This window comes from Zonotrichia albicollis, chromosome 9, assembly GCF_047830755.1.
Source record: "Zonotrichia albicollis isolate bZonAlb1 chromosome 9, bZonAlb1.hap1, whole genome shotgun sequence".
In the NCBI taxonomy this organism is placed as follows: Eukaryota; Metazoa; Chordata; class Aves; order Passeriformes; family Passerellidae; genus Zonotrichia; species Zonotrichia albicollis.
In genome coordinates this window covers 21,255,909-21,274,146 of record NC_133827.1, presented here as the reverse complement: position 1 = coordinate 21,274,146, position 18,238 = coordinate 21,255,909, and the positions used below count along the sequence as shown (strand labels likewise).

Below are 18,238 nucleotides of genomic sequence, written 5' to 3'. Positions count from 1 at the left end.
TCATTCAGGAAGTGTCACAGAATGTGATTCTGTGACAGCACAACACCAGGTGTTTCACATCTGGGTTATGGCTGTCGTGCTGATGTTGCTGGAGCGTTCCTGAGGTGTAACCACAGAATCAGGAAAGTTGGGAAAGTCTTCTGAGACTGAGTCCAGCTGTTCTCCCAGCAATGCCAAGGCCACCACTGCCCCAGGTGCCACCTCTACATGTCTGTGAAATCCCTGCCAGGGCTGGCCAGCCCTTTCCATGAAGAGATTGTCGCTCATATCCAATCTCACTCTTCCCTGATGTGACCTGAAGCTGTTTCCTCATCTTGTCAGTGGTCACTGGGGTCCATGGACCATGTTCCCACAGTTGGCTGCCAAACTGAAAATAAGTGTTGGTAGTTGCTTTCTTTCCCCTTTTCCAGTAACAATGTACACAACAAGTATGGAAATCACTGGCAGCTTTAGAAGTTGAAAGTGCTCCATGTACAGAATCAACACCCTTAAATTTTTTGTCACCATCTTCCAGCATGGACTAGCAGAGGATGTTCCAGCCCATGGCTGATCTTTAGGGTCTTCCAAACCAAACCACCCTGTGATTCCACTCTTTGGACATTTAGAGATGCCCAACATGTGAGAGATACACTGTAAGGGTTTATGGTGAAACTTTATCATGTTTTTTGGCAGACCTTGACAGGTAGACATCACTGTCTGGCTGTCTCTGGAAAAGCCATGAAATTCCAGATTATCTCCTGGCTCCTAGGGCTGCTCCACAGGGATGCTTCATTCCCTGTGTGTCTCCTCAAGCATGGTTTTTATGCTTTGGCCCATTGACAGCTCCTTCCACACTGGCAAAGTTGTGGCCATGGGATAGTTATTGCCCATTTCAGCTGACCTGGTTCTATGAAATACATTGTGTGTCTGCTGTGATTTACTTTTATTGTCCATGGTCCCGTCTGTGTTGGAAATGTGTTTGGTATTATTTCAGATGGAATTGATACTCTTTAAAAGAAAATTGATACTACTTCAAAAGAAACATCCAAAGAGAGTTGTCTACCTAAACTAAATCTGTTTCTTTGTTTCTTTGTTGTGGGATTGCCCCACAGCCAACTAATGGAAACACTACAATAGAAATATTCCTTTTAAAAGTTACATTGCTACAATCTAGCTCAGTTTCCCATTTAAAAGCATCACTGGGACAAGTCATGGCTTTTTTGGCTACTTTGTTTTCAAATATTGATATGTGACCCCTCAGGTTTATTAAGATGCTAAGTTGAGACAGGGAGGTTCTCCCATACACACCAGCCAATCTTGTTCAGTGGGACTGACCCTGGGAAGAGATATCCTGGGATTTGCACTCACTAGCTGCCCTAGCCCTGTTCTCCCCAAACCTCCTAGGAGCTGGAGAGAGTTCCACCCCAGCAACTGTGTGTTTGAGCATTTCAGCTGTGTGTTTGAGCATTTAGGCAGTGATGGATGCCCCTGGTGAGTGTGTGCGTGTCTAACTCTGTCCCTTTCCTCCTGGGGCCATGCAGTCCGGCAGGAGCAGGAGCTCCGCAACGGAGGGGCCGTGGACAAGAAGCTGACAACGCTGGCTGATCTCTTCAGGCCTCCCATTGACCTGATGCACAAAGGCAGCTTTGAAACGGTGAGGGATCACCCTTGGGGGTCACCATGCATCTATGGCTGCACAGTCAGGAGGTTGCAAAAGACTGGGCAGTGATAAATGTTGGATGGATTGTCCTTGGGAGTGTTGGCGATGTGTTGGAGGAGTTCACTGGTGATGGTGTCACCTGGAATGGACCATCAGGATCATCAAGTCGAAGTCCTCACCATGCAGACCACGTTGTTTTGTGTTTCAAAATCAATGTGGCAAATCACATGTGGTGAAAGGCTTCATTGAGCAAGGGAGGCTGGTCAGAATGGGAAAATTGCATCCCTTGAACTGTCTCCATAGAGAACACAGAAAAAGCTGGATTAAGACTGCTTTGCACAGGTGAGGGAAGACTCTGCAAAGGGCAGTGTGGTTTGCAGCACAGCCCTGCTGAGAAGCTCAGGTGGAGTTAACATGGCTGAGTGGCTTCTGATACCTGAGTGAGTAGAAGTATTTGAATGTGTCTTTGCCATCAAGCCACAACTTCATCCTCAGTGGAGCTGTTGTTCTCCTATAAAATCACAGTGGTTGTCTTTTACTTCTGGTGGTGCTGGGAAAAGTATCCCAGAGATACAGGGCACTGTCAGCTTTAAACAATCTCAGGTGTCACCTTCCCTGACTGTGTAGGCATGTGTGGATCTGTTGCTAAATTGTTATGATGTAGATCAATGACTTAACTAATGATTAGAGAACATGCAGATTGGTAATTGGTATATATTCTTAATTTTTGAGTCCATAATTTCCAGATATTTTTCAGAAATTCCAGTTACTACTAAACTTTCTCCTGGTCACCTTTGAATAGATGAGATTGATGATGGAAATTGTCATTATTTTTACTGCATGAGAATGCAAAGTGATGATTAAATGGTGCAGTACAGATGTTGGAGAATCAACTGCACAAGTCTGCACAACTGCCTGAACAAAAATATTATTTACCTTGTTTTCACATGTGCCTTAACTGCTGCGCACAAGTACTAGAGCACTGCTGGAGAGCTTTTGGTGAAACACTGTGTGCCTTTATGGAGTCTCCAGCTCTTATCCCATTACCCTCATCTCTCTTTTTATGCTTCCCATATCACTGGGGATCAGTTGCCTTGTCACTAATTCCTGTGTTCTGAGGGTGCCCTCCACAACCTCCTTAACTGAATTCCAGCTGTGAGAGGATGCTGGCAGAGAGCAGCAGTGTCCAGCTTGGGGAGGAATTTAGTGCAGTGGGAGCAGAGAAGCAGCCTTAAAAGATGTGTTTCAGGTCTTCCAGCTGATGGAGCTTGCTGGGCCTGGGGTCCAGAGCTGTTGGTGACTGTGGTATTGAAGGGAGAAAATTATGTGTATGACTCCTTGTTCTTAGAAGGCTAATTTATTATTTTATGATATTTTTTTTATATTAAGGAATGCTATACTAAGCTATATTAAAGAATAGAGAATGGATACAGACAGAAGGCTAAAATATAGTAATGAAAAACTCATGACTCTCTCTTCAGAGTCTGACACAGCTTGGTCCCTGATTGGCCAATAAGTAAAAACAATTCACTTGAAACAAGCACCTGTTGGTAAACAATGTCCAAACCACATTCCAAAGCAGCAAAAAACACAGCAGAAGCAAATGAGATAATATTGTTTTCATTTTTCTCTGAGACTTCACAGCTTCCCTGGGCAAAGAGATTTTTCAGAAAATATGACAGTGACAGGTGACACCAGCAAATGTGTGGTTAAAGGCACCAGTGAGGGGAATTCACATGGCAGCAGGCAGTGCTGCTGCAGGAGCAGTCAGCAAGCACCCTCTGAGCTCTGCTGTGCACTTTGAGATGGCTGCTTGTCTCTCCTTGGGTCTTGCTGGAAATGTGTGAGGACTTCAGCAGTGTTGATTGTGGCATCTGTCACAGTCAGAAGTGGTGTCAGAGAGAGAAATAAACGATTGATGGATTTGTTTGTCCTAAAGTGTCTGCATTCTTACTCAGTCCTGAAAGGTGACTTAAAAAAGGGGGTGGGCTGAGGTTGGGGAAGGGGTTTGTGTATACTCACATTGCCCTGTTCTGTGCAGTACCTGCACTCTAAAGACCTGCACACTTTCTGATGTTGGCACTCACCCTGCTGTGTTCCTGTACGGTTCCTTGTCCCATGGGATACCCTTCATGTCACACTGATGCTCCTCAACTTCCTTGCAATATAACTCTTCACACCTTCTCACTGTGTTGACCATTTCCTTTTGCATTTTACCTTTTCTGACTGCAAACTGCTCTACTGCTTCAGCCTGGGACAGTGTAAGGCCTCAGTGACCACAGTCTCCCAAAATTCATCTCTAGCAAGCTGCTCTTGGCTTCTCCCTTCTCTGTATGCTGAGATAAATGGATATAAACCATATGATCACATTCCAGAATATCAGAGACTAAATCCTATCATTGTGATGCTCTTGGAGTTAAGCTTTGATCTCAGTGGGGTTTTCTTTCCAAGGTTGGTGTGTGGTGAGTTCCAGGCTCTGGAGGGGTGTGCAGGAACACTCTGCCAGGGTTGTGCCATGCACATTTATCAGAGAACCATTTAGGATTTAGGGCTTTGTTGGCAGGAGTGGTGACATCTGGTCTTATGTATCTTTGTCACTCATCAGCTGTTGCTGCTCTTTGGGTACTTTAAGGTTGGTTTTTGATAGTAAGTACATGTAATTATCTGTCATTTTCCCCAAGAAACCTCACTTTTCTTGAGTTACAATGAAACTTTGTTACCAGTAAGGCTCAAAAAGTTGCTGTTTCATTTTAACTTAGTAATACCAGCTTTAGGAATAGGTGGGGTTAACTCCATGGCAGAAAAAAATTTGAGTGTTTAGTGACTTTTTTGGGTTTTTTTTTACCTGCTGTATATGAAAAAGCGGAGAACAGCTTATGATCACTGTACCTGTAAAGTTCAGTGTGTGACTGACTAAACTAGAGTTCTCCCATTAGTGTGGAATCTGTTAGAAATAAATCATTCCAGTGAAATAAATAAATGACACACCAAAGATGTCTGACACAAAACATTGTGGTTTTGTTCTCAGATACTTTCAAGAATTGCAGGTATTCTCTCTACATGCCTGTGATGTGAGAGATGATTGGATTTGAGGGGGACACACCAAAGTGACTTAGCCTGCACTTCTTGTGGGCAAGGATGGTTCTGGTGTGTGCAGTTCTGTGCCTAACACTCAGCAGGGTTTCAGTGTAGTGACAGTGTCACATTGCAGAGTTTCAAGTCTGTCTATATGATTTCTTTTTCCCATTTAACAATAACCTTTTTTAGCTGCTCCCTGCTTTACAGCTGAGACTCTGAGGGTGCTTTTGTTTCTACTTCAAAAGCAGCAATCATTTGGAAGCTGAGCTGGTCACTGTATTTAAATGGAGCAATTACCTGTGCATAAGGTGGTTCTGGCCTGGTTTGGGGCAGCACAGCTGCAGGTACAGCTGTGGCTCAGGAGTGCCTGGGTGCCCTGCCCCAGGTAGGAAGGAGAAGTGTGACCAAATAGGAGATTTCTTGTTTGATTATGTCCTGCTCTGACTCTCTGTCAGCTGTTATTTTCCCCACTGAGTCACAGAAATGTCCAGAGAATCACAAGGTGCTGGCTCCACTTCCTCCTCCTCTCTGCTGCCTTGAAAGAATTGTATTTCAACAAAACTGAGCCAGCAGGAACCACCCCAACATTTCTAAACCATACATGTTCAGAGAAGTCAAATGAGAGGAAAAGTTATTTTTAGTAGTGCCGGAGCCAGAGTTACCCAGAGATCCAGCACCAAGCATAAAGCCAGACTTGTCTCACCAGGTTGCTGGTGTAGTGATGAATTATGTGACTGGGCAGAAAGGGTAAAGGCACACTTAGGCCAGATTGGACTGGTTTGGGTTGGTTTTTGCATCTGGGCTCCACTGGCTCTGCTCTCAAAGAGTGGCTGTCCTGTACTGCCCTGTCTGTGGGCTCTGCCACGGTCCTTTATACCTCAAAGGAGGAGGGGAAGTTGGTGTTGGAAACAGAGGATCTAAATCCATCAGATCTCAGCTTTTGGGATATACAAGCCAGCTCTTGAGCCTTCCCTTGTTGCCTTGTCACTTACCAAAATATAATCTCCAAATCCACAATGTTTCTTTTCATCCTGCTGTCCTTCCACCCTCTCAGGAGAACCCCTTGAGCTGTGCAAGAGCTCTGTGTATGAGACAGCAGCAGTTTAACTGTGTCCTTTCAAGTGTTAAATCCAAAGCTTGCTTTTAGAAAGAAGTTAAAAGTAGTTTCAAAAGCTCTGACTGTTCTGCAGGTGAAAACTCAGTTTTGTAGATTTTCTTTTTGGAATTTCCTGCTTGCATCCTTCCAATGCCCTCAGCTGGACAGAGGAAAGGTAGAGCCAGAGGTTTTCATTAATACTAAAAGATATAGAGAGTGAGGGTAGAAGAATGAGATGCACTTTCCAACTTTCTAATTATGTATTTTTGGGAGTGTTCTTTTAACAGATTACCTGAGAACTCAGGACTAAGGCAATCCAATTGACTTAAATAACACAAGGATTTGTGTTCCCTTTAATCTTGGGCAGTGCCTCTAGGCCTCGTCTCATACTGGTTTCTTAGAACTAATTCTCAAAAAGCAGCTAGCTCAAAACAAGTCCTTTAAATAAAAGCATGACAATTTTATTTAGGACCCTTGCCAGTTACTTAGGTGTCACCTTCCCCCCTTTTCTCACCTGGTGACCTGGATGCTGGCAGTGTAAATTTAGTGGTAAGTAGTTAGTGTGAGGCCCCTTGTGGGAATAGGACTATTCCATGTTTCTACCTTCATTTTTTTTCCTATGAGTAATACAAAAGCTGCCTCTGCAGGGCACTTGGCCACACTGTAGGTTGAGATTCTTGCCTTGGTGAAGCTGAGTGCGTGGGGTTCACGTGTCTGTCTGTGACACAATGGACAGACAGACTGTTCCAAACTGCACAGACTAAAATTCATTTCAAAAGTAAAAACTTTGGTTTGGGGAACAAAGTAATGCCCAAACAGCAAAATCTTCCATAACATCCTGATTCCCCTGATTTTTTTTTATCCTTTGAATTCCTTTGATTACCAGCAGGATGGTGAGCATAACTTCTAAATTTATTTTTTTTTAAAGCAAAGAGAGTTCCTATGCCAGCTCCAGTCTTTCCAGGTGGTAAGAGCATTCCTGCTGTTGATCTAGCCCTCTTTTTTTCAACAGGTATGACAGTTCAGCGATCAGAATTACATTCTTGATCAAACTCCTACCATTAACTTGCAACCAAGCAATCAGACAGTGCCAGCTTTGTGACTCAAACCAGTAAGATTTCTTCCTGCGCCTTCCTGTCTCCCTCCCCACTTGCAGTCTGGATAAGCAGCATCAAAAAAGGATGCCTAATTGGCCAGTTGGACAGTCACAGAGTAACTCAAAACTTGGAAAGAAAAAGAAAACACGCAGAGAAGGGGTGCTGTTGAATCAATGCAAGTCCTCTGTCAATTATGCAGCCTACTTAACTAGATGGTCCATGGGTTTATCTTTAGACTGAGCAGGTCTTTGTTGTCAGATCAGTGGGACTGACTACACTTTTCCCTGAATAAATACTTTATTCAGCAGTGCCATGTGTGTCCCCACCTCTGAGTTGCTTTTCCCTCCCTGTGCTTGGCTTGTTGAAATGCAGCAGCTCTGTTCATCGATGTGATTCTGTAATTCAACCAGGCTCATTTAAAGCAGATCCTTCAGCCCTGCCTTCTGTTTTGTGGGTGCCTTTTCACTAGCTCTGTCCATCCTCCTCACTGTGAAGGGGTTTGGTGGAAGGTCTGGCAGTGGTAGAAGCCATCTCTGATCATTGCTGGCGTCGGTGCTGTCTGCTCCTTCAGCCTGATCTAACCAAGCTTCTCCTTCTGCTTCCAGGCCAAGGAGTGTGGTCAGATGCAGAACAAGTGGCTCATGATAAACATTCAGAACGTGCAAGATTTTGCCTGCCAGTGCCTCAACCGTGATGTGTGGAGCAACGAGGCTGTGAAGAACATCATCAGGGACCACTTCATTTTTTGGCAGGTGAGAAATTGCCTGGGGGATGGATGTGTGGCTTAACTTGGTGCCTTGGTAGATGGGGCAGTGGGAAAAAAAAATTGAATTATCTGGAAAAGATGGAATTGTCCTGGTGAACCTGCAGAAAAAGTGTGCTTCGTGGAGTGTATGTAGTTTAAGGATGGAGGTGGAATTCATGGATATGCATTTGAAGGCATAAACTGCCTTTCACTTCTGCAAACAAGATATTACCATGTAGTTTCTAGAGGCTTAATTCCAGCTTTTCAGAGTTACAGCTGTGTGTACCATTTGCAGTTTGTACTGCAGAAGAGACAAAAACTCTGTGCATTTTCAAGGTAGAGTTTGTTTTGTTCCCTTTTCAGCCACTAATGTGCCCAATTTTGTAGGTGTACCACGACAGTGAGGAAGGACAACGGTACATACAGTTTTATAAATTAGCAGACTTCCCTTATGTCTCCATCCTGGATCCCAGAACAGGTAAGACAAGTGGCAGCTGCTTTGCCTGGAGTTATCCCATGAGTTATCCACTGGAAATGGAGTTATCCACTGACAGTTGTAAGCTGGAATACCTTCCACTGCAGTTTGTGTTACACTTGGCTGAAGAATCTCAAGGACTGACTCAGCATGTTCCCAGAGGAACTAAGGGAATTAAACACCCAAAACTTGCAGAAATTTTGTCTATTTGAAGCTTGGCGAGTATTTTGCTTAGAAAGTGAAAATAGTTCCATCTGGTGGAAAAACTCTGAATTCTTCTTTTGAAATCTTTCAAAAGCTTCCTTAAGTCATGTGATGAATCACTACAATATTTGTAATTGCTGCATGAATCTGCTTTCTGCTCCTCCCACAGAGCTTTGTGAGGCTCAGCAATGACTTTAAATTGCTTCTTAATTTTGAAATACCATCTTGGCTTCGAGTTTTTGTTTTGTTTTGCTTGGTTTTTACCTGAACAATCAAACTTCTCCCTCTCCCTACAGTTCTTTCAAAGGTTTTGCTTTTTCTTCTGTATCCAGCAGCTTCTTTTATCATCATATAATGCAGCTGCCTGATTATATAATGTTGGTCTGGTCTTTTGTTTCTAAGGATTGAAATGATAGAGATGAGACCTCTGTGTAGCTGACTTAAACCAGATGAAAAATACATCTATTTTTTAATACTGCAACTGAAGTTAGAATACTCTTCTTAGCACTTTCCCTTCTGGGAACAAATGCTGTTTGCCAAGGGTTAGAATCAATTTGGCAAGAGTGGAGAAATGCTTCTTCATAAATTCAGTGCTTTGGTTTCGAGCCAAAATTCACCATTCTGTGCTCATGTTTCCATAGGTTAAAAGATAAGAATGGAAATAAACTGTGTCTGTATCCATGTCTGTCCCTTTTGAGGGGGTGGAAGGAGGAAGCTCCATAATTAGCAGGTGGTAGCCTGTGGGAAGCTGCAGTTCCTCAAATAAGGACTCTTGCAGCAGTGAGTTGGTGTGTTTGATGTAAAAAATGCCAATCGCTTGTTTTTAAATTTTTAAAAGTTTAATAGTAATAAAATGGTTATAAAAATAGGAATACACTTAGAGTAATAAAAATTTGGACAATTTGGATTAGGGCAATACAAGACAATAGAAACAAAGAGTTACAGACAGTCAAGGTACCTTTTCTGGGCAAAATAAGCCCGAGAAAGGACCCACGTTAACAGAGGATTAACCCTTAAAAACAATAACCTGTTGCATATTCATACAGCTCATACATGATGCATAAATTCCATTCAAACACAGGATTCTGTCTGGTCAGTGTCAGCTTCTTCCTCTGAATCTTGACAGCGTCTTCAGGCCTGAGCAAGGCAGGAAGAAGTTTGTTTTTTCTGATAATGGGGCAATAAATTCTCTTTCTTTGAAAGATTCAGGTGTCCTGTGGCTGCTATCTCAGTGGGAATACCTCATTCCTCTCTTTTCAAAAAAGTATCTTACGTAGCATAGTTTCTATTTTATCATTATGTTTTAACTAAAACTATATTTAACACTCTACTTAAGAGAATTAATACAGCATAATATCCTAACGTAATGCATGTAATATTCATTTTAATATTTCCAAAAAGCCAATCATAAAATACACATTCTTCACATTTGACCACTCAACTGCAGCGTTTTCCTGACATTTTGTTTGATGGCACCTTTTGTTCCCCAGGCCAGAAGCTCGTGGAGTGGCACCAGTTGGATGTGACTTCTTTCCTGGACCAAGTGACCGGGTTCCTGAGCGAGCACGGCCAGCTGGACGGCCACTCCAGCAGCCCTCCCCAGAAATGCTCCCGCTCTGTAAGTGTGGGGCTCCCTGCAGCAGCACTCTGACCTGGCCTTGTCCACCTCTCCTGATTTCCCAGACACACTCAAGGAGTTTGTGCAGAAACTCAGCGTGCCAGGGAATGCCTTCTCCCGGGGTCACTGCTTGTGCTTTTGGCACTTGGTTTGGATTTAGCAGTCAGAGTGTGAAGGGAATATTGATTACTCCATGCAGAACTCCAAGGAGAAGCCACTGAGTAATTACAGCATGCTGTGCGTTCCTGACAGGCTAAGTGCCTTCCCTTCTGGAAGACTGATGTCCTTTTGGTTTTCAGTGCATGTTTGCAGGCAGTGTGTGTTGTTGAATTTGCAGGGTCCCTGGGACAAAAGAGGAATTGAGAATCTAATTCCATGTTCTTAGAAGTCTAATTTATTAGATATGATATATGATATGTGATATGATATGTGATATTATTATATTATGTTATATTATCATATTATTAATATATTAGTAATATCTTATTAATAGATTCTAATTATAGTATTCATATATTAAAATTATATTATATTATATTATATTATATTATATTATATTATATTATATTATATTATATTATATTATATTATATTACATTACATTATATTACATTACATTATATTACATTACATTATATTACATTACGCTATACTAAAACTATACTAAAGAATAGAGAAATTATACAGACGCAAGGCTTAACAAGAATGATAATGAAAACTCGTGACTCTTCTCCAGAGTCCAACACAGCTGATGGTGATTGGTCATTAAGTTAAAACAATTCACATGAAACCAATCAAACAAGGACCAGTTGGTAAACAATCTCCAAACCACATTCCAAAGCAGCAAACACAGGAGAAGCAATCAGATAATTGTTGTTTTAATTTCTCTCTGAGGCTTCTCAGCTTCCCAGGAGAAGAATCCTGGGCAAAGAGAAATGTCACTGTCGTATTTTCAGAAAATATGATGGTGACATGTTGTGTGCATCCCACAGGAGAGTCTCATCGATGCCAGTGAGGACAGCCAGCTGGAAGCTGCCATCAGAGCCTCCCTGCAGGAGACCCATTTTGATTCCTCCCAGGCCAAGCAGGAGAGCAGGTCGGATGAGGAGTCGGAGTCAGAGCTTTTTTCTGGAAGCGAAGAGTTTATTTCTGTTTGTGGCTCTGAGGAGGAGGAGGAGACAGAGATTCCAGCCAAGCTGAGGAAGTCTCCACACAAGGACTTGGGGTGTAAAAAAGAGGAGAGCCGGAGGCCTCAGCCTGAGCCCTCTGCAAGGACTGAGCCTGGGACAACATCAAACCACAGAGTCCTGCCCTGCATCGATGCAGGGGCTCTGGAGGAGTCACCTGACAAGCCTGAAAGCACCTTCCGGGGCCTGGACGTGAATGGTAAGTGCCCCTTTTTATTGCTTTTGTTGGGCCTTTTTTGCCTGAAACTGTTCATAGGCTGCCAAGCCTGGTTTCATCCCTTCTTTTAAAAATCCCTTCTGATTTCCTGCCTCCTTGCCAGCAGATGTGTGAGTGATCCAAGAGCAGCACAGCAGTGCCCCAGCCTGCAGAGCCCTCTGGCTTCCCTGACTGAGGTCCTGCCCAGGAGTAAAGTCCACTCTGGTGTAACACAGCTGCTCTGGGCACTGCCTGGGCTCAGTCACTGCTGCTTTGGAAGAGTCTTGTGATAAAAATTTATCTCCACAGCCTGGAACCTTGTGTTTGTCCCCAGTCCCTCACCCTGCTGTGCTGTCCCACCTAAAATCTACCCAGGAGCTCAGCTCAGCTGCCCTGGTGTTAACTTGTGATAAATTCCTTTGTGTAGGACCAAAGGCACAGCTGATGCTGAGGTATCCAGATGGAAAGAGGGAACAAGTTTCACTGCCTGAACAAGCTAAACTGCTGGTGAGTGGCCTTAATGGGAATCCTTGTCTGAGTAGAGGAAAGATGAAACTGGAGAATTTCAGACACTGTTGGAATCAGGTGGGAGAGGTGTATCCAGGGAATGCCTGCACTGTATTTCATGCCATTCCTCTCTGGTAACACTGGCTCTGAGTGTCTCCTCTGCAGCTTGGGTTTTGTGTGCACTCCAGTGTCTTCCTCAATCCCCATGCTGCTCATTTCCATTATAAAATGACTCTAAATGGCTTTTTTGCATTAATTGTTAATTACCATAAAATGCTCTCAGCTTTCTCATTTCTGGGGCTTTGTTTCTAAAAGTAGAACTCCTCATTCTCCATCTCTCCCATCATACTTCCACCCTCCCTTCTGGACGTGGATGTTGGAGCAGACTTTGGAGGAAGTTCTCCCAAAACAAATTTATTACAGGATGTGGTGGTTTTGCATGGGAGGTAGAATTTTGGTCAATTACTGTGCCTCAGATGTGTCTCAACTGTGCTTTGGACTCCTTACCTTGGAGAAGTCCATGTGAATGGCATTTCCATCAGAATATTCCAGGGAGCAGAGTGTAAAGAAGTTACTGTGCTCCTGTTTGCCATGAGTTTTCAGGAGACAGTGGCCAGTTAAGCTCATTTAAATTTAAATGTAGTCAGCCTAACAGCTGGAGTCATAGGGAAGGCAAAGGCACACCTCATCAGAAGGATTTGTGTAGTTTTGGCAGAAAAGTGTCCTGTCTCTGACAGAAAATGGGACTATTGCCTAGCCAGCAACTCTAGGAATGCACAGTGTCCTCAGCCCATGTTCTCATCCTTGACTCTCCTGCTTGAAAATAAAAGGGAAAAAAAGCTTGACTGCCTTTTGAATGCAGCTTGTTAAGTAAATTTGCGTATATTATTAGACATGTAGCACTTGTGAATACTTAAGCAATTCATTTAGGCAGTACAAAAGTGTTAAATTGAAATAAACCCTGGCTTTTGGTTTTGACTGTGGAAGTTAAAGGAAATTTATCTCAACATATGATTTCCCTTCTGCTCTAGAGTCAGCAGAGGAATTTAGCTGAGTCAAGGTTTGTGGGTAAAGACATCTCTTGGTTGCAGAGCTGAGCAAGCAGCATTTGTGCTCATCTCATGTGATCTTCTGCAGCCTTTCAGTCAGATCCAGATTGAGTCTCAGGTGTTTCTTTGTGAACATCATTTCCAGGCTGACTTTTTTCAGCCTTTAGTTGCTTCCATTTTAAAGCTGGCCAGAACTAGCAAAAGAAGTTGCTTAAGGAGACAGTTGCACTTCAGGAGTTTTAACTGATGATACTGATCAGTTTTAACTATTGATATAAAACATAAAAAAATGTTTTATTTTTAATCATTGTGTTGTTATTGATGAAGCACTGGTTGCTTTACATACATTATTCCCATGAGGTGCTTATGCTTCCAGTATTACCATGATGTCCTTTCTTCCCCTCAAGCAAAAAAAAAGAAATGGTGACACTTTTAAAAGGAAAACAGGAATTTTTTTCCCATTCTGACTTCTGTGACAGTGGTTTGCCTTCCTTTGTCCCCAGGCTCTTGTGAAGCACGTCCAGTCCAAAGGATACCCCAACGAGCGCTTTGAACTGCTCACCAACTTCCCCAGGAGGAAACTCTCCCACCTGGACTATGAGATCACGTTACAGGAGGCAGGCCTGTGTCCTCAAGAGACTGTCTTTGTGCAGGAAAGGAATTAGCACTGTGGCCTGAGTTCTCCCAGCCTTCCTCCCTCTCCTCTTTGCCTGGGACAAGAGTGGTTAAATATGCAGTTAAGGGTCGTGGGATTGCAGTGCTGGAATCAGGCAGCTGACTGGCCCTTCCTTCTCCCTCCTCCTCTCTCTCCCTCCCTTCTCCCTCTCTAGTGACCAAATGAGAGTGCTCAGAGTTTTATTTTCTTCCTCAGCTGCAGAGAGCATTGGGAAGAACATCTTTCCTCTGCTTTCCTGGAATAAAGTAAAACAGTGATCTGTGTATCCAGCATGCTGGAGCTTGGAGTTGGCCATAATACACAAACCCTTCTCGCTGCTATTCTTAAATCTGTTTTGTTTAATTTATTTTTGAAAAGAGTGTGTGATGAGGCATGGAGGCATCTCTCTGTAAGGAGAGGGCATAACCTTCAGGACAGTCTTTCCTTTGTTTGGATTCCCTACACAAAAGGTCTCCATTAACCTTCCAGCCTTCTCTGGTTTTGGAAAGGAGTTGGGTTGAGCTGTGCTAAAATGCTCTGCTCCACCTAATTCAAAGGCTTCTAGATTGCCTGCATGTTTTCCTCCTGCTTTAAATTGCCAGTGGACATAGTAAAAAAAACAACCAATCCCCCATAAATCCAACTGAGCTCCATGTGGGATTGACTGCTTGGCCCAGAGGGAAAGCTGTGAGTCCAGTGCTGGAGCAGAACCAGCTCCTTTGTGGGGTGGGTGGGTTATCCATGCTCCCTTCCCTGCATCCTCCAAGTGTCTCCTTATTGCTCTCAGGATTTTGCAAATAACAAGGGTACTGTAAAGGTTTTGGATTCTCTGAAAACACCTGCCACAGAGACCTGACAGTCAGTTGGCTTTTTTCCTCTTTTTCTAGGAGTGAGTGTCTTCACAGGGGTCTTACAGCACTGACAGCACTGAGCATCAATTAATGCATCATAAAACACTTCCCAGCCTGGTGGCTTGAATTCCCTGGGATGGTTTTTGTTCTGTTTCCATGTTCATCTACTGTCACTTACCTCTAAATTTGGAGGGCTGCATGGAAAGCTGCTCCTTGGTGCAGGCTTTCCTTTCAGCTCTGGAGGCTGGCACACAAGTCAGTGCCCTGCTTTTCCTCCAGTGTCTCCACCAGAATGTCATCCTTCAGAAGGATTTTGGATTTTTCTGGTGGAGCTCTTGGCCAGTTGGTGTTTCAGCAGGTGGGACAGGAGTTAAGTGGCACAGGCCTCAGCACAGTGTGGTGGATTTGTGTATTTACAGCTAAAAACTCAGTTTAACATGGTCCTCAATCACTGAGGAGAAGGCACATGGGACCTGGCATAACTGCTGATTTTTTCTGCCTCTCTCAGATGATTGTCTTTGTTAAAGACTTTAGTAGTCAGAAATTAACATTTTCCAGTTTTTCAAGATATTTTGCCTTTGATTTCATGCTAGCATCTGTACTTTGGAACCTTTAAATGCAAGAAATCACAGAAAATGTCTGGCATTCCCCATGAAAACTTCAACTCACAGCTGTCTCCTGCTCCTAATTGAGCTTTGACATGTAATCATGCAATTGTAGAAGTTGATTTCCCTTTCTGCTGCAGGATGTAGTGTCAGGAAAGCAGATTTTCATCTCAGTTTCCTGATCAGTGGTTGATGGGACACCAGATGTCATCTTTGGTTTGTAAAGACCCCCAGGTGTGGAGGCTGCTCCCAGCATGGGGAGGTGAGGGGGAGTTTTGTGTTTGGCCTGTGAAGCAGCAGTGGCACCTCTGAACTGAAGGATCCTTTAGTTCCTGCACATCCAGACCCCAAACTCACATTTCCCTGTAATCCTAAAGCTTCCAAAGCAGCTCCAGCTGTCTGGTTGGAATAACAAGAACCAGGTGTGATTTATTGGCACTTTCCCTCCCAGGCCCCTCCTGGGCCTGCTCCTGTGTGTGGGGCTGGGCTGAGCTCTGTGATGAGACCAGGAATTGCAAAAACAGGGAAAAGAAGATTGGGAAGTTGAACATTTACACTGAAAATGGCATTTTCTCGTGGTTTCTAGGAGTTTGTTCTGTTCCAGGAAACTGGGTTGGAGTTTTTCTATCTGTTTCAGTGTGGTATTTTTTTTCTATCACCTTTCTTTTGCTTTGCTTTGAGAGCAAGAAACAGAGAAAACAAATTTTAAGGAATACATACCCCTGCGTGTGGCTCTTCTCTTTGTTCATTCCTCTCTCTTTCTCCTTCCCAACCCAAACAAAGCCAGTGCCACACATCAGCTGTGCTGTGGGGGCTGAAAGCTGATGAGAAACTGCCCCAACCAGGACACAACCCCTTCATCTCTTCATCCCTTGAGAGGAATGTGGTTGAAAACACGAATCAAGTCCTGCCTAGGACAGGACAGCTCATGGCAGTGAAGGTGATGGGTTGGGCAATGTTTACAGAGTCATTTCTAGATGTGAAATCTGAAGCTCAGATTGCCTTTGCTGGAAAAAATGTGTTAAAATGGATTGGGAAATAAAATGTTGAGCTGTGAAGGACAGAGGAAGCCAATCCTTCAAAAGCTGTGGTTTGTGGCTTCCTGTGGGTGTCACTGGGTCAGGATTTGCTGCAAGAGCAGCAGCAGTGCATGTGGGCAGTGCAGGTTTTCCTGAGTGAGAACTGTCAGGGCTCTTTTGTTTGAAGCTGGAGCTCCTTGCTGCTGCTGCTGATGTTCCTTTGCCTGTGCTCTTCATCTAACACAGCTTTCTTTTGGGATGTAAAACAAATCCCATTTGGTCACAGCCAGGATCCTGGAACAGGAGGGGGAACAAGCTCTGGCTTTCCCTGCCAGGTGCAGCTGACACATTTACTTCCCATTTCAGATGCCCACAGGAGGATTTTGGATTTTTCTGAGGCTATGTGCTCTTAAGTCAAGCTGATTGACCAGCCTCAACCTCACAGCATTCCCCACTGACCTGAAAAGGGCAGGTAGAGGCTGGGCCAAATATTTCTGGCCATACTTTTGTTATTTCCTTTAGGATTTGAACAAAATTCTGTGACTTTTATGATTTCTGACATTCATGGACTGCAGTGCATTGCTTTTCCTGGTAAATCACTTCATTTAACACCACTGATCTTAGAGGAATGTCCAGGATCTGCAGGTGGCTTTGTAAAATACAGTTGTCTGTAAAAAGCATCCAGATGTACCATTATTCCAGAGTAGATCTAAACAGGAATTTTCCATCAGCTCTTCCCAGAGCTCCCTGTCCTTCTCCTCACTGGTAGGGGAAGTGACACCTCTCCTTTGTCCAGCTTGTGTTTCACAGGGCCCACGTCCTTCAGAGCTGATTTGTACACTCAGCTTGCCCTGGCACTGCTGCTGCGGTTGTACCTTTGCAGAAAAACTGGGTTTGGTGCAGGTTTTAGTAACTCAACCTCTCTGCTGAAGGGTCTCAAATTCCTGTTCCTGTCAGAGCAACTGGGACTCAAGCAACAAGGGCTAAATTAAAACCAGTTTTCTTTTGGGGACAGGGCAGTATTTTGGGCTGTTTGTCAGGTTGTAAACACTGCAGAGATGCTTGAAACATGGTGGTTTTCTGGTAAACCACATAAAAATGAAATATGAACATAGGGACCTGTGTTGGAATGTCCATGTGAGTGGGAAGATCTGTATCATTTCAGGGCCTCATCACTTCATTTTTATTCCTTTTTAGTTTGTACTAGATGTCACTATTTTCTTCTGGTTTAGTGAAGTTGATAAAGCAGGTGTTCCAAGAGGAGAAGGGGTGGCAGAGATGTGCTTCAGGTGGCTGAAGGACAAAGTCTCTGTCCTTAAGGACTGGCTGTGCCCTGTCTGGCTGTTCCCACAGGCTCAAATCCAGCCTCTGCTCTCCCTCACCCTTTCTATTTATTTATTTTCACAAGTGATTTTCTATAAGTGGATCAGCTCCTGTTTCAAAGACAGCACAAACTGATGCTGGGCCCTGTGCTGGCTGCATTGTTGGAAGCACCCACAGGCCTGGGAGTTGGTCAGGTTAATGGATGCCCTTTCTGTGCTGACTTTTTTTCCTGTCTCCTCTTGTCCTTGGGATGCTTGGTGTCTGTGCAGTCCCAGCAAACAGAGCCATATTTATCTATTTACACCCAGAGACTGCTGCACCTGCCAGCAGTGCCTCGACCTGCCCTGTGTTCCATGGGCACCCTGGGAGGGAGGGCAGAAATTGGGGATTTGGTCACTGACAGATCACTGGGAGTGTCTGCAGTGCAGGGAAAAGCCACTTTGGAACTCTTGTGAAATGGTGCCCACACTGAAGGTGTGGAGCTGAAACTGTGTGTGGAGCAGGGGATGAGGTGCTATTTTACATCTGGGTAAAACTCAGCTCAGAGACACCAGACTCTAGACAGGTTTTTTAAAAATGAGGCTGTTTGCTGGAACTGGGGAACATCCAGTTTCTAAGGGACAGCTTTTCACAATGTTCAGTTTATTCAATGATGGCAACTTCACATGGGAGGAGGGAGAGGATTAATTTGGAAGTTTTCAGCTCACTGTGCTGGGAGGGACCAAACTCAAGGAAACCTCTGATCTATATACACAACTGCTGCATTTTTTATAAATATATGTAAATGTCCTATTGTAATATTTGATCCTGGAAATAAAACAAACTGTTTTCAGTAGCTTTCTTCAGCTCTTGGTTTTTTGGGGTTGGGGTTTATTTGTTGGTTTAGTTCTAATG

General features: G+C 43.8%; 1 protein-coding gene across 1 annotated transcript in view; it reads left to right on the top strand.

Annotated features, from left to right (window-relative positions):
* The window catches only part of UBXN7 (UBX domain protein 7), a 28,567-nt gene extending 10,388 nt beyond the window's left edge, over nucleotides 1–18,179 (top strand). Inside the window, exons 5-11 of the mRNA XM_074546910.1 lie at nucleotides 1,521–1,633; nucleotides 7,516–7,662; nucleotides 8,043–8,133; nucleotides 9,825–9,952; nucleotides 10,945–11,338; nucleotides 11,763–11,842; nucleotides 13,395–18,179. Of these exons, the coding sequence (XP_074403011.1) occupies nucleotides 1,521–1,633; nucleotides 7,516–7,662; nucleotides 8,043–8,133; nucleotides 9,825–9,952; nucleotides 10,945–11,338; nucleotides 11,763–11,842; nucleotides 13,395–13,556 (1,115 nt within the window). The 3' untranslated portion in view covers nucleotides 13,557–18,179. The remainder of the gene's footprint in view (nucleotides 1–1,520; nucleotides 1,634–7,515; nucleotides 7,663–8,042; nucleotides 8,134–9,824; nucleotides 9,953–10,944; nucleotides 11,339–11,762; nucleotides 11,843–13,394) is intronic.
* The last annotated feature ends 59 nt before the right edge of the window (nucleotides 18,180–18,238 follow it).